This window comes from Thrips palmi, unplaced genomic scaffold, assembly GCF_012932325.1.
Source record: "Thrips palmi isolate BJ-2018 unplaced genomic scaffold, TpBJ-2018v1 HiC_scaffold_15, whole genome shotgun sequence".
Lineage (NCBI taxonomy): Eukaryota > Metazoa > Arthropoda > Insecta > Thysanoptera > Thripidae > Thrips > Thrips palmi.
The window spans coordinates 11,059,087-11,074,994 of NW_023144624.1; the positions used below are offsets into that span (position 1 = coordinate 11,059,087).

At 62.9% G+C, this 15,908-nt stretch overlaps 1 protein-coding gene across 1 annotated transcript in view; it reads right to left on the reverse strand.

Annotated features, from left to right (window-relative positions):
- Positions 1 to 13,801, reverse strand: part of LOC117641476 (homeobox protein Nkx-6.1) — a 40,673-nt gene extending 26,872 nt beyond the window's left edge. Inside the window, exons 1-2 of the mRNA XM_034378841.1 lie at positions 13,074 to 13,801; positions 995 to 1,248 (exon numbers count right to left, since the gene is read on the reverse strand). Coding sequence (XP_034234732.1) covers positions 995 to 1,248; positions 13,074 to 13,638 — 819 coding nt within the window. The 5' untranslated portion in view covers positions 13,639 to 13,801. The remainder of the gene's footprint in view (positions 1 to 994; positions 1,249 to 13,073) is intronic.
- Positions 13,802 to 15,908: the final 2,107 nt, after the last annotated feature.

The window sequence follows — 15,908 nt, forward strand, 5'->3', positions numbered from 1 at the left end:
TGTCGCGGCGCGGCGGGGCGGGGCGGGGCGGGGCGGGGCGGGGCGGGGCGGGGCGGGGCGGGGCGGGCGGGCGGGGCGCTGCGCGGGTCACTGCGCTCGCCACGCTCGCCGTCGTCGTGCACCTGCCCGTCGCGTGCTTCGCCGTGCTTCGCCGTGCTTCGCGGCCCCCACCACCTCCACGGCCTCGACGGCGTCGCGGGGCGCGGCACCGCGGCCTGACGGCACCACGGCAAGAGGCTGACCGGAAAAAAGGAAGCAACATAACGCTGCCAATCTCGGGATGGCGACGGCGGTTCCTCGCGTTCTTCGCTGCGCCACTGTATTCGATTTCGGGGGAGCGAGGTGGGTAATGCTGGAGTTGGAGTCGGCACGCCAAACCTCTCACCCGAACGCAAAAATCGACTTTTATCTGCTGGCAGCCCGCTGGTCCTGCTGGCTGCCACCAGCGCCGCATTCCGATCCGAGCGAGAAGACCGCTACGGCCATGTCCAGCAGAATGATTCCGCTCTGTCTCTCTCGCACTCATGGGGCGGCTCTCGGAATCGGTCTGCTGCCGGTGTTCGAGCCTGGCCCTCCACCGCGTCACGCAGAGAGAGACCGACGGGCAGCTCCGGGTCCTGCTGGGTCCTGCCGGGTCCGGCAGGGTCCCCACTTTTATGGTGCATTTCTCATCGGGCGGATCGGAGACGTCGTGGACGTCGTGGACGGCGGCCCTCCACTACACTATCGCGGGATGGCGTCACAACGACCGCCACAACGACCGTGTCCGGCCGCTTCGAATTAAAGGGCCGGCCTAAAGGCGCCTGGAGGCCTAAACGCGGCGATAAGCGGACCAATCGGGGCGCTGCACTGCAAGCTGCACGACGAGGCCCTCTCGGCCCCACACACCTACAGTGCGCGTTCAACGCGCCTCTGCGCTTTAATTGGGTGTCGTTGCTGCTGCTGTAGATGTTGTTGTTGCTGCTACCGTTGCGTTGTCGTCGTTACCACCCACCTGGGTATCGGTGACGCCCAGCAGCCGGGCCATCTCGGCCCGCTCGGACGACGACAGGTACTTCTTGACCTCGAACTGCTTCTCCAGCTCGAAGATCTGGCGGCCGGTGAAGGTGGTGCGCGCCTTCTTGCGCTTGCGGTCCGCCGAGGCCTCGGGCACGCTGTCCCGGTCGCTGAGCGAGGACTCGCCGGACGCGTTGCCGTCCGTCGAGGACACGGCCTCCTTGCGGCGCCGCTTGCCGCCGGCCGACGAGTCTGCAACAGGCGAAGCAACCGCGCACTCAAACCTCCAATCTGCCATCTGTCGAACCGGAACGACCGAAACGCGCCGCGCCGCGCACGCCGCATGCACTACACTGTGAGGGAGGCGCGGCCGGGCACTGCGGCTCCATTCGATTCGAAGAGTAGACGACTAGACTAACAGGCGGCCCTCCTCGAGCGCGCGGCCGCGGGGCCGGCCGGCCGAGGACACCCAATAAAGCTTTTACAGTGAAGGCGGCAGCCAGGCAGCAGCGCGCCGGGATGGGCCTGTCGACGCTCTGTCTCCCTCGCACTCGCGGGGTGTCGCGGGGCGTCGCGTGGTGAAGCGAGAGAGGCAGAGCGACGAGCAAGCGGCGCGCTGTTCGGACCAGAGCTGCCGCGGACGGGCCCAGCCAGCCCACTGATTCCGGAAGAGTCGTTTTCGTCGCTCTGTCTCTCTCGCACCGACGCAGGACGCCCCATGCGTGCGAGAGAGACAGAGCGACGAAAACGACTCTCGGAATCGGTCTGCAGTGGGCCCGGCCCGGCCCGGCCAGTGGGCCGCTCGTAAAGCGAGACAACTCCCTTCTGGAAACGCTCGCGACGCTACAATGAAATAAACGAGCGGCCGGCGCCACTCCGTGCCGCTCCGTGCCGCTCCGCCACAGTGTTGGCACAACTGTCTGGCCGCAACCGCGCCGAGCCGAGCGCCGCCAACCCTTATTCACAAGCAGCACCACCAGCACCACCAGCAGCGCCTTCTTTCCCGCCCCACGCGAGGCGACGCCGCGTCGCCGCGCCCGACAGCCCGACTCGTCTCGTCCGAAAGTTTGACAGTGCGGCCTGAACAACCCTGCAGACTGATTCCGAGAATCGTCTTCGTCGCTCTGTCTCTCTCGCACTCGTGGGACGACCATTATAGGTGCGAGAGAGACAGAGAGACGAAAACGACTCTCTGAATCAGTCTGCTGTTAGCGCTTCCGGAAAGGCAGAGAACTTACAACCGTCGCAACGGTCACCGGTGCCGCGTCGAGGGTCGGACGCCAATCTGCGGCTTGTCATTCTCAGCAGGACGGCCCAGCCGAGCGGTTAGCGCCCTGGCCTACGGAGTCCCGGGTGGCGGGTTCGATTCCCGCCACGCGCTCGTTTGTTTTGTGCCCCGCCGCCTCCCCGCCCGCCCGCCGGCCGGGGCTTTTAACAGGCGGTCGTCATTAGCGAAACAAGACGCGGGGGACCGGAGGGGACCGGGAGACCGAAAGGGCTGATTCCGACACTTCCCCGGCGAGCCAGGCCGGGCCAGGCCGAGCCGAGCGAAATTAAAAGTTGGAGGGAAAAAACGCTCTCCTTCTCCCTCGTCTTGGAAGAGAGGAACGAAAGGCTTGGAGAGGGCGCAGCTCGGCGCAGCGGAGAAGCAAGGAGTCGCAAGAGAGGAGCAAAGGGTGAAGAGAAATGATGAAAGACTGAAAGAGAGACCAGGCAGGGATCAAACGAAGATGGCAGACGAATTCGGACAGCCATTGAAAGGAGACAGAGGTATGTCTATTTCCATTGGGGTTTACGAGGGGCTTTAAAAGTTTTAATTGAGCAATCAAGGAGAGCGGGAGAGGGACGGAGCGAGAGGGTCCGAAGAAAGGCGGAGAGTCGACCTGACGGGCAGGCAGGCCGGCGGGCAGTCGTGGGACATCGGGGGGCTTCCCCCTTCCACGCAGTCCTCGACGCAGTCCTCGACGCAGTCCTTTTCAATGACAACAAGGATGTGCACCGGGAACGAAGCCAGGCATGGCATGGGCTTGGCATGGGCGCGGCCTGGCTGCCGGGCCCCAAACTGACGCACACAGAGATTCCACCTGAGGCTAGCTTTAACCCACCCCCACCCCTACCTCCCTTGCTTTGCCGCAGCCACTGGAAGCGAACCGCCCCAGCAGCCGGCAGGCAGCAGGCAGCGCCACCCCGACCGTTTCCCGGCCGAGAAGACTATATCAGTCTGAGGCTTACGTCAAACCCCGGAGCAAGGAAGAAAAAGGGGAGGGGGAAGCTGGGCCAAGAGCGCCAAGCGGGCCAGGCAGGCCAGGAAGCGAGGAGGCAGGAATAAGATGAATTTGTAATGTTGCAAATAACGTCGCCATGAGATGATTACGGCGCCGTGATCAAACGGGCCTCTTTGACAACACAGGCGGCAGTGATCAACTTACGTGGCCGTGACCGCTGAGGTGGCGCAAAGCTGGCACGCGCACACACACGCACGCACACACACACACGCGCGCGCACACACACATACACACACACAAACACACGCGCGCGCGCGTGTAACGTGTCCTCACTTCATTAAATCGCACGCGGCTCCTCACATGCCTCATCCCGAGCAGCGGCGTATAAGCTCCCTGTGCGTGTGTGTGTGTGTGTGTGTGTGTGTTGGTGTGTGTGACGCAGTAGAGACCGTACCGGTCAGCCTGGCTCCATCAATGACAATTACAACGACAGGATGATCGCAACATTAATTCTCGGCTATGGAAAATCGTGCACCACATCGCGCATACGCACACACATGCTGTTGATGCGACGCCCATATGGTTCACACCCATCCGCACATGGCAGGCAAATATAAAAAAATAAAAATACCACTTTTTTTTAGTATAATAAAACGGGGCGCTGTGACACTTGTGGCCCTAAATAGTCGGCCAAGGCACATGGGGAAGTACAGTTTGGCGGCAGACAAACAGGCCGACAGTCCGAGCGGCGGATTGGCGTAGGAGGGGTCGAGGGAGGGGGGAGTAAGAGAGGCAGAGGGAGAGAGGGAGGGAGAGAGAGAGAGAGAGAGAGGGATGAGTATGGTAATTAGCAGCGAGTGGTCCAAGCCACAACAAGGCCCAGCAGCAGGCTGATTCCGAACAGAGCTTTCGTCGCTCTGTCTCACTCGCACTCATGTGGGGCCGGCCGTGTGGGTGCGAGAGAGAGAGACAGAGCGACGGAACGGTGTGCGGAATCGCTCTGCAGGCCTGGCGTGGCCTGGCGCTCCGGCTGGCGCTGTGGCTGGGGTGGGGCGCTGTGCTGGCGTTCTGGCGCTCTGGCTGTGTATGCAGCAGATCATTGAGTCTGCGGGGTGATGATGCCGCCCTTGTCCCTCCCCTACCCCTTCCCCTCCCATCCAGCCCCGGGCCGGGCTGCCTGCCTGCCTGCCTGCCCGCCTCCACCCGGGCGTGCCTCGGGCCTGGGGCGTGCCGACCTAACCCGCCAAACAGGCGAAACAGGGGAAACAGGGCTGCGGTGCTCGCTACGCCATTATTCCCTTCCTTTCTTTAGATGCGAATCAAAACGCGGGGCGGCCGCGGCCGGATCATTTCCGCAAACAGTGAAGCAGTGGCAGACACAGCCGGGGCGCAGTCACGGCTCACTCAGTGGTCCGGCGACCCGCCCGGCAGCGCTTTTGGCTGGCCTACTTGCAGAGACAAAGTGTTGCTTTTTGCCTATTCGCAGTGACAAAGTGTTGCTTTTTGCCTATTCGCAGGGACAAAGTGTTGCTTTTTGCCCAACTTTCAGGCGGCTTTCTTGGCGCCAAAGGGGTCAAGCCTCTCCCCTTCAAGCCCACCCTTTCACAATTTGAGCCCGATGTCCTCGCAGCCGGTCTGCCCGGCGGTGTTCGACTGACTGAAGCGACTGAGTCGCCGGCGACGGATGCCGACTGCGGCATTCGTAGCAGCTCCGCCAGTGGAGCGACCACCGCTGCCGCACAACAATGTGAGTCGATGCCGCGCGCTGCCGGCTGGCGGCTCAGTCGCTTACCTTCTCAGTCAGTCGACTCGGCTGAAAAGTCCGAACACTGCTGCCCGGGGTCGAGTTGCCGCTCGCGTGCCGCGCCATCTTCCCCGTCTTCCTAGTGTCTTGCTATGATTCACCGCTCTGATGATAACATCATTCTCGGCAGGTAAAGAGCAGCCCCTCCGCGTCGCCCCGCGTCGCCCCGCGTCGCCCCGCCCCCGCGGCACGCAATTTGTCAAGTTCTTCACAAGTTGACGCTAACTCGCGCAGCACAAGCAGCTCGTTCTGGCTCGCTCCCCTCCTCCCCCTCCCCCTCCCCCTCCCCCTCCGCGCGCTGCCGAGTCGCGGCGCGGCCATACACCACCCAATTACCGGGCCGTTAGAGAGAGCGCGGGAGCGAGAGGGAGGGGGCGGTAGGGAGAGGGAGGGGGCGTTATGTTATACACAGATTTGTTTACTACGGCCGCCGGATATTTTGGCCGAGCCAATCGAATTGATGGAGAGGGGAGATACGGGCGACGCGCTCGGACACGGACGGACGGACGGACGGACGGACACGACAGGCAGGCGGACGGACGGTGGACACAGGCGGGGTGTAGGTGTGGACGTGTAGGGTGTAGGGTCGCACAGGGATTCACGCAAAGCGGGATCGCCACGCGCACGCCGCGCTGCTGTGGGAGAGAGAGAGGGGAGGGGGGGGAGAGAGAGAGAGGGGGGGAGAGAGAGAGAGAGAGAGAGAGAGAGAGAGAGAGAGAGAGAGAGAGAGAGAGGAGCAGACGGGGCGTCCCAAGGGGCGTACCCACACGTGGCCTTGCTGGACGCGTGTGCCCCGCAAAGCGCGCACGCGCGCGCACACACACACACACACACACAGGCGCAAACAAACGCTCTAAATTGTTTTAACTGTGACGTGATGGCCGCTCGTCGCACTCCAAAGCAGAATAACGAACGGCCCCCTCCACTTATCAATACCACCACTTTGTTTATACGAGCCGACGATAAGCAGCATCATGCCACACACACACACACACACACACACACACACACACACACACACACACACGTTCAATCCACACGAGAGTGCAGCGACACACACACACACAAACACGCGCGTGAAATGGGGTGAGGAGGCGCAAGGCTTCCGATGATTCCATTCGATACGTTATTCAAACTGCTTTGGCAGTGTAGGCACATGCTCGAGGGGCTCATTAACGCGGCCCCGAAGAAAGGCCGCTGCTCCTCTCTCTCTCTTTCTCCCTCCTCAGCGGGCTGGGCTTCCTCGAGGAGATGAAAGACGGCGCGGGCTGCAAGGGCACACACACACACACATTCACACACACACACCAGAGTGACACAGGGCAGACACGTCAGGCCGTGACACGTCGACGGCTGCTCCCCGAACTCTTCACGCGCGGCCAGTAATTTTGGAAACGGCCGCTCGCGGCGCCAGGCCTGGCTCATCCCCGCGTCGTCCCGCGTCCCTGTGTGGGGCGAGGCGAGGCGAGGCGACGCGAGGCGAGCCCGGCGGAGCGTAACAAAGTTGTCACAGCTGAGATTTCCCTCCCCTCCCCTCCCCTCCGGCCGCCGAGCCCCGCGCGGCGATGCAAAGCGATGCGGCGCGGGCGTCACTTGAGAGAGCGACGCATCAAACGGAGCGCCGCGCTGCCGCCACCGCCGCCGGGGTTATAAATACAGTGGCGTGTGATCGCCATTGGGGCATTAGGGTCGCCGCGGCGCCGTTTTGGCGAGTTTGGGAAGCCGACAGGGTCGCCGGGCGCGCAGTGGGCCGGAGGGGGCGGCGGTCGAAATCCCGGACGCGTTTGGAGCTCCAGAGTCGCTAAATGGGACTCGAACCGAACGAGCCCGCGGAGAGACGCTCGGCTGGCGTTCGGGTCTCGTTCGGGAGGCTTTTGACCTCAACCAGATTGGACGCAGTGGCCGCCCAAAGTAGGCAAAAATGGCCACTTTCGGAGATTCAATCACTTTTTGGCCAAAGTTGTGAGGTTGCTGGTCAAAAATTGGTTGAGGTCAAACTCTGCGGCTCGAATCGCGTCAAGAATTTTGGCCGCCTCCAGCTCCAGCAGTCTTCGCACGGTAAACCGAATGCCTCGAAAACCGGGAGAGCGCCCCGGTTTTGGGTGCGCTGTCTTTTTCTATCTTGTGGAGAGGGAGTGAGACAGCGCATCCAAAACCGGGGCGCTCTCCCGGTTTTCGAGGCATTCGGTTTACCGTGCGTCTGGCCCACTGTGCAACGGGTGGGCGACGACGCTGCGCGACGACGCTGCCGGACGGCTGGTCCCGTTTTCGATGTCTCGAAGCGTTTTGCCGGCAAACGGCAAACGGGGGACGGCTCGGCGGGTTCGTCTCGCCGCCACCTGATTGGTGGCATCGATTGGCACGGCGAGCAGCGGGGCAACGAGCAGCGGGGCGCCCAGCCTTCCGCCGATGCATAATAACTGCGCCGTGTTGCCTGCCGCTTCTGCCACCGGAGCCACTTCGGGGGCCTCCGGGTCACGGAGTATGGATTGGGGCCTCGGCGGCGCGGCGCGGTCGGCGGCCACCACTTGGACACGTCCTCGCGGGTCAGCTGTCCCCACAGCGAGTCGGCGGCTAAACAGTGTGCAAAGACCCCGACGTGCGCCCGAGCGCCCAATCGCCGAGCCGGATGGCGCTGACAATTAAATCGCGCCGCTTTGGTAACAAGTGCAGATAAGCGATTGCAAACGCCCCGCTCCGCGCGCCGCATTTGGCGTCATTTGATCGGCGCCCCGCCGCGCCCCGCCCGGCCGCGCCACCCGGACTGTGATAATAAGCAGCCACTTTGTGAATGAAAATGTTTTTGAAAGCCGCGAGAGGCTGATAAGCCGTGCGGGTAATCTAGGGCCGGCCGGGATTAGACTGTCCGACGCAGACTTCCCTCGGCGGACGGAACGCGGAACGCGCAGACCGTGTCGCTGGACGGACGGACGGACGGCGAGTCTGCGGCGACGGCGGCGACTCGACAACATCATCCTCGCCTGGGTCGCCTCGTTGTACGCCCACGCACAGTGGGCCAGAGGACCGATGGAGGCGGCCGAAACTCTAGACGCGTTTTGAGCTCCAGAGTCGCTAAACAGGACTCGAACCGAACGCGTACCAATGGATTCCTCGTTCGGAGAGCAATCCATTGCAACACATTCAGCTCGAGCTCTGTCTGGAGAAAACGCGTCTAGGATTCTGGCCGCCTCCAGCGATCTTCTGGCCCACTGTGCCGTGCCCACTCAGCCTCGGTCGCTGTCTCCCTAGCTCTGATGAAGAGGGGCAAGGGTGCGAGAGAGACAGAGCGACAAAACACCGTGATCGGAATCGCCACCGTCGTCATCCCAGTGAAAGCAAAGCCACCCCTCGTCCGGAGTCACGGCAGTCACGGCGGCGGTTTCTGGGCAGAGCGGCGTTCGGACCGTGGTTCGTTACCGCATCCGGGCGGTCCGGGGATGTGTCCGGGGTCGGGTCGGGGGTCCCCCGGAAATGCCAATGCCCGCGCTGCCTGCGCTCCTCAATGCGTCCCGTCATCCTGGTCAGCCCGTCCGCTTCTTCGACGAGGCAAGCCATTGGCGTCCCCCAAAATCGGCCACGGGGTTCGTGAATGCGCCGCCTGGCGGCCTCGTCGCTCTGTCTCTCTCGCACTCCCGCCGCGTTCCCTGTGCGTGCGAGAGAGACAGAGCGTTGCTTCGGAATCAGCCCGCTGGACGCAGTGGTCTGTCACGTCGGGGATAACGTGATCGATTGGATTAAAAACTGCTGTCAAGCTGGCGGGCCGTGGCGGGCCGTGCCCCTGGCGGGGCCTCTGGCGGGGCCGGGCCGCCCCAACGGTGGCAAGCACCTGATCCCCAAGGATCTCCGCAGGCAAGGCCCACCGTGCCGCACCGTAATCGTTTCAAACCCGGCGGACACCTCGTCGCGTCACCTCGAGTGGGCCCGTGTCCCAGCAGGCCGGCCGCTTCGAGAGGGAAAAGTGCGACGAGACATCAAGGCTCGACGGTTTTATGGCGGTCCCACAGAAATCATAATCGCCAGAAGAAGAAGAAAAAAACATCGAAAATAACACTCGAAACTTGAGCCAGCATAAGGTTGTTGATCAAATTCCCCCCGGGCCGCTCCGTTACAATCAACTAGTGGCTGACGCGGCGTGCGAAGGGTCGTAAAAAAGAGCGAAACGGAGGCAGAAAATAAAATATAAAAAAAAGGACGACAAATAAAGCGGTGCGCAGATTACGCGGGCATATATCACGGCGAAGATCAGGCGGCTATCACTGCTGGATTAGGGCGCGGTGCGGCGCGGGGCGTATGGCGCCGCGGATTAGCCGCGAAATGTGTCGCGCGGTTCGTTCTTATTGCTCGCTACGCCAAATTTGCCGCGTGCAGTCTCTGTTTCTCTGTCATTGTTTCCCTGTCTCTGTTTCCGCTCGTAGAGCCAACGGCACGCCGAAAAGGCCATGGCGGCGAGCAGCCACAGCCTCCCTTGCTTAGTGCCATTTTCAGCAACACTAGCTCAGCAACATTTGGGGGAATTGGAAAATCCCGCTTAGAGCGACGGAAGTGTTTGGCCTTATCGGCTGAAACGTACACGATTTTAATTAGCAGGTGCGACGAAAGCTGAGAGTTTGTATCGACGCGATTCGACATTTTATCTCTGTTCCTCCGTGACGTACGGGAACTCGCGGGAAGCATTTAAAAGACGTGCGTGATGGACAGCAGCCGATTAAGCAGCGAGATTATCACGTCGCCTATCTGGGCCCATCCATCAGGGAGCACTCGGTGGCGAAGAAAACTGTCACAATGGGAAACGCTTGCTACCGGATTACGGGTCGGTGATGTATCGCGGTCTTAAAGCAGATCAGCGGAGCGCTTCTAAACGGCGCCTCGCCAGACATTATCAATTAAAAAGCGAATGTCACACGAGGACGGGTTATCTCTCTCTCTCTCTCTTTCGCTTTTTTAATCATTTGGGACTGTCGCGGCACGGGCGGTGTGCAAATGCAAATGCCACGTTGTTCCACGTTCCGCCCAAAAGAAGGGCAAGGTGCGCTACTTGTGCTGGTCCTATCAAGTCAAGTGCAGAGGCACTGCAGACCACTCGCGGCTGCTTGAAAGAACACAACGAACAACCAGCGCGAGCTGAGCAAAGCAAACACTCTAAGCAATCGCTGTCGCCACTTGGGTGCTAATTGTTTTCGAGGTTCGCCGGAAGGTATGTATTATTGAACCATGGACCTGAAAAGGTCTATCAGTTCCCGGAATCGCCCTATCCACCTCAGATTGAACAAGTGGGCCCAATTTCCGTCCACCCACAAATTTCGATCACGATTCAGTGTTTTTTCCCCCAGCACGGCCGACGTCCCGGTCGGCGCCAACAGGTGGGTCTTGGTGTGCACGCGCGGTGCACCGCCATGGCGGACGCAGCGCGCAGGCCGCGCGGGCCGCACCGCTGGAAGAGTATCGCTCTTGCTGCAATTACAAGCCGTGTGCCGCAAATGTGAGCGTCACTGGCAAAAGACTGGTTGAAAAAACAAAGCGGCAGACACGCCGTTTTATTTTCGTCGGCATATCCACACGTACGCAGGGCTGCCAATTGCGGAATGCCGCATCGACGCGCCGGACAGGCATGCCAATCGCGCATCGCGCGGAGAAATCAAACCGGAGAGCACTTTTTGTGGCTTGGCCGGCCTGCTTCGGCCGGCGCCTGGCAGGCACACACGCCCGTCGAGCACGGGTGCGTCGCGGGACTGCCTACCTTAGCCCCTGGCAGCGGGCCCGCCCGTCGAGCACGGGTGCGTCGCGGGACTGCCTACCTTAGCCCCTGGCAGTGCGATTGCGATTGCGATTAACGGCTGGACCACAAGTGATCGTCTGCCTTTCGGGCCCGCCCGGTCATGTCGGTGATTCACCAGCACGTGACGGGGCGTCCCTACTGAGAGGGTGGTTTTCTCGGTAGACCGGGTTCATACGCCCCGAATCGGGTTGTAGCGGGGACGCCTTTTGGCCGTCCACCCCTACACACCTTGCAGCGGGCCCGCCCGTCGAGCACGGGTGCGTCGCGGGACTGCCTACCTTAGCCCCTGGCAGCGGGCCCGCCCGTCGAGCACGGGTGCGTCGCGGGACTGCCTACCTTAGCCATTACCATTAAGGGCTAGACCACACATGATCGTCCCTGCCTGCTCCGGCCTCGAAAAAAAGACCCGCTCGCCGCGTACGAGTAGTATTTGAACCCGCTTCTCCCGCTGGAGCATTGGGTCAGCTTTTGCATAGTCAGCACGCATTCTGCGATGGCGGCTCGCAATGCGCAGGGCCAATGAACCTGCCGACGAAATACTAATACGCTGAGTGCACGAAAAAGGGCAATAAATCGATCGGGTTCCGGGACGGGCGCGGCGGGGCGCAGGTACGGCGCGCGTGAGTTGAAACTGATTGGCCGCTGTTTGGTTAAGCTGGCGGCGATTAAAACGCATGGGAACACACACACACACACACACAGCGAGATCATGCTACCGCAATTAAGCTGCCGTCGCCACTGGATCGCCCACAGCGTTCATTGAAAATCAGAAGGGACACCGAAGCGATGAGTATCGAGAGGCAGACGGAAGGACAGACAGACAGACAGACAGACATGCGGACGCGGCGAGCGTGAGCACTCAGCCGCGCGTTACATGTAGGTCGCAGTGGCTAATCCCACTTAGGCTCGCGCCGTCCGCGACCGGCCGAGGGCCTCCAGATACAACCGAACCGAGCCGAGCGGGGATCTGCCTTGATTGACACCTGGCCATCTGACGAGGGGACGGAATACGAAGAAGAATCAGGAGAGAAGCACGCATAAAATATGGCGTGGCGATTGCCTTAGCGCGGTCGTCACAGTGGAGAGAGAGAGAAACAGAGAGAGACAGAGCGAGGGAGCGCCAGAGGCAGAGAGAGAGACAGAGAAGAGAGAGAGAGAGAGAGAGAGAAGAGAGAGAGAGAGAGAGAGAGAGAGAGAGAGGATGGGAGCGAGCAGGCAGCAGCGGGCCGATTAGCACCCCGTTAAAAATGGCAAATGCCTCTCTCCGGATTGCCGCCGCTCCTCCCCTCGTCCTCCCCCTCCTTTCCCCTCCTCCCCGCCGCGCTTTAATTGCGAGCAGACCGCTCGCGTCCAAACGAGGTGTGTTTCAATCGGTGCGCGGCGCGGGAGGGGAGGCGGCCTGATGAGCGGTGATGAGCAGTAATGCGCACACAAACAGCGGGGGAGGGGAGGGGAGGGGAAGGGCTGCGCTCCAAACTGCTTTATCGTGTTCGCAGGAAGTCAGGGGGCCTGCATGTTTTTATAATACATGCGACGCGCAGGGCCAGGCAGCCAGGCAGCAGGCAGACCGGGCTTCGCAAATAAAGTAATGAAATAATGGAGCATGGAGCCCCGTGCTCCGCCGCTCTGCCCTTCGGCCTCGGCTCGGCACCACTTCGGCTTTTCGCCGGTTCGGTAATTCGGATCGCGTCGAGTCGGCTGGCTGGACGGCCCACCGTTTGGGTTACTGCGCGTTTTGGAATTTCCGCCTCCGCCCATTCATCAAAATGAAAGGCCGCGATCATTGGCGAGCATCCGTGCCGCGCCGCCCAGCCCCGGCCCGGCCCGGCTTTTGCTGGTGATCCATTGAACGGCGAACGGTGAGGCAGGCTGGCCTCAGGAAAGACAAAGTGCACGGGGCAGTGTTCGAAGCTTAATCAGCTAGCTTTTGGTCTGGACTCCACTGCCCTGCCCATCAGCGCAACAATGTGGGGGAGTAGGGTCGAGGCGGGTGGCGGCCGAGACACCGAGCCACGCACCACCACACCGAACGAGAGGCGCAACAATGCGTACACAGCGAAATGGCGGTGGCGGCGCGGCAGCCCGGTGTGGCGTGGCGCCGAGCCGACGGCTTGCCGACGGGTCGCGGTCGCGAAGGCGGAGCAGCGACGAGGTTGGGCCGGGACGCCGCCGTCCAGCCCCCAGGCGGCCCCCGAGGCCGCAGCTCCAGTGCATGCTGGGCCTCAACAGGTGGACGCGGTGGGGCCTCGGGTGGGGCGTTGGCGGTGCTTACCTCGCAGGGGCACGGAGGGCACGCGGACGGGGGGCACCGTGGGGACGCCCCCCTTGACGTCGGCCAGGCGGCCGTTGAGGACGCCGTTAAGGACGAGCGGCGTGGCCAGTCCGTTGAGAGGCTCTCGGAAGGGGCCCGTCGGAGGCAGCAGGCCGAGGCCCACGCCGAGCCCCAGGGGCGGTGTCATCGACGGGGAGGCATCGCGGCTCCGTGCCGTCGTCGACAGGTTCAGCGGCTCGTCGTCGTCCTGGACGGCGTCATGGACGGCGTCATGGACGTTGAGCGACACGCGCGGCACCACGAGCAGGCTGCCGGCGCGCGGCGGTGGCGCCTTCAGGACGGCCTTCTCCTCCATCCAGCCGAGGATGTCGACGATGCGGTGCGGCGTCGGGGACCTGGGACGCTTGCCGTACACGTGCGGGTGCCACGTGGGGGGCGGCGCGGCGTCGATGCTGTTGTTGTTGTTGACGGTGCTGGTGTTGTTGTTGAGGGGCACTTTGGAGGTCGGGGATGTGGCGGACGACGGCGTCGTCAGTAGGGGCCCTGGGTCTCGGGGCTGCTGCATGGCGCGAACACAGGGCACGTCGCGTCACCGGACGTCCGCGCACGTCATGGCAACAATGCCGCCGCACTGCTTCGCGCTTCGCGCTTCGCGCTTCGCGTCGTAACCTGCCGCGGCGTGGCTGCTCTGCGCTGCGCTGCGCCGGCCGCGACGCGCCACTCCGCTCTCCTCGGAAGTCAAGCGGTTACTGATTGTGCTAGATGAACGGTTTAGAGTGGCAAGCCCCTGCCGGCCCGGGCCGCGCCGCCGTGCCGCATCACAACCCCCTCCACGCCTCCCGGGGCGGGAGCGCGCGCGCCAGTTGGGCGGGGCGTGGCGGGGCGCGGCGGGGCGCGCGGGAGCTGTAAAACACATCATGATGATACCGCCGCCGCCGCCCCCCACCACCGCCGCGACGCCCGCTCGGCTCGCCACGGCCAGGCCACTCGGCATGGCGCCCTGCCTGCCCTGCACGCTGCACAATTCAGGGGGAAGATATCGCTTTGGACTCCCGGGGCCTCCAGGGGGCTGGCCAAGGCGGCCAAGGCGCCAAGGCTGGCCTCCGAGGGGTGGGCGTTACAGGACCGCGGCTGGTGCTCGCGGGCGGCGCGCCGGGCACAGGTTGGCTCACGGAGAGTCTCCTTGACCTGCAGTGCCTCCGTGTCTTCGCCTTGGTCTTCGCCCCCGCAGGGCACGCGCCGCTCGCACGAGATGCAAGGCGCGAGGCGCGCGAGGCCCCGCAGTAAAACTGTGCGCGAATGACACTGGGCACAGATTTCCACGGCTAGCAGGCTGACGGGACGGTCCGCATCGGCAGGCCGGAGAGGCAAACGGCGAGACGGCTGTCGACAGCCGGATAAATTACCATGAGGAGCACGGGGCGGAAGAGAAGGGCCGCGGGGGGCAGAGGGCTCGCCGCTATTGATGGGCTGCGGGATGGCAGGGATGGCTCCGCAGTGCTTTGCTAATCGCGGGGCCAGCCGTCCGCCACTCCGCCACTCCGCCCCGGGGCCGCCAGTAAGCCCTTTGCTTTTGCTTTCCCCGCCACCCAGGACCCAGGACCGAGGCACTGGAAGGAATGGGACCCAGCCAGCAGCATTCTTCCCTCTCCCCCTCGACGCTCTTCGCCACCGCCGCCACCCCGTCCTGCCGCCACGCCTCGGCCACGCCGCCCCGCGGCCGCGTTAATTGCAGTGCACAGTATGCCATTCCCACAACAGGGACGTGCAGGAAGGCAGGAAGGCCCTCGTTCAGCTAATTAGTCCGCTATCACACGCAGCCGCCGTGCCGTGCCGTGCGCAGCAATGCCGGGGGACACGGCGACAGGGCGGCCCGGCCCGGGGACAGGCTCAGGCCCGGACAGACGCAGCCTCCGTCAGGTGTTCGTGTCCTCCAGCGCGCCTCGCAGCGCTCGCATCCAATGCTTGCAGCCAATGCTTGCAGCCAGCCAGAGGCGGCTCCTTTATCGGCCCGTTAATGGTGATTGGATGAGCAATGCAGCACTGCGGGCACTGCTTGGGCTGCCGCGGCACCGGCGGCACAAGCGTGGCCGACAAAAAGCTCTCCGCGCCGTCGGGCCGCCGTGCCATGGCGCCTGACGGGCAGGCCGGCCCGCAGCACCCGCGCGCCGTGCGGGCTGCAGCCTGCAGTCGTTTTCGTCACCCTGTCTCTCTCACACTCATGCGGCGTCCCGGGAAGGTGCGAGAGAGACAGAGCGACGAAAACGGCTCTCAGAGTCAGTCTGCAGGCCCGGACCGGCCTGCCCGCCTCCAAGAGCGACCTCAATAAACTGGAGGAGTCTGATTACGCGCTCTGTCAGCGTGCACAGCTCAGGCCGCGGACTTCGGCACTTTCGGCACGCCAGAAGAGTCTCTGTCTCTGTCGTACTCATGGAGCGCTCCGTGTGGATGAGAGAGAGAAGAGAGACAGCGCGACGAACCGCCTTCGGAATGATGCGGCGGCCGAGGCTATCGGAAAGGAGGTGATGGACTCGCAAGCAGATATTGTTGAGACGGCACGGCGACACGGTAGTGGTCATCTGAGCCCCGTCCCCCACCCCTGTGCCGCCCTGTGCCGCCCTGTCTGCAGCGGCTTCCAAGTGCAAAGCCCCCGCAACCCACATGGCTCGCCTCCCACGCACCGCGCAGCCGATTTCTAGATCGTGTCAATTTTATCGCGGACATTGCATTGCCACATTCGCGCCAGCACAGCACTCGCGGCGGCGAGGCAGCGGCACGGATTCCGCGATTCGCACCGTTTCTGCAGCCCGGCCCACGCAAAGGCACAACGCACCT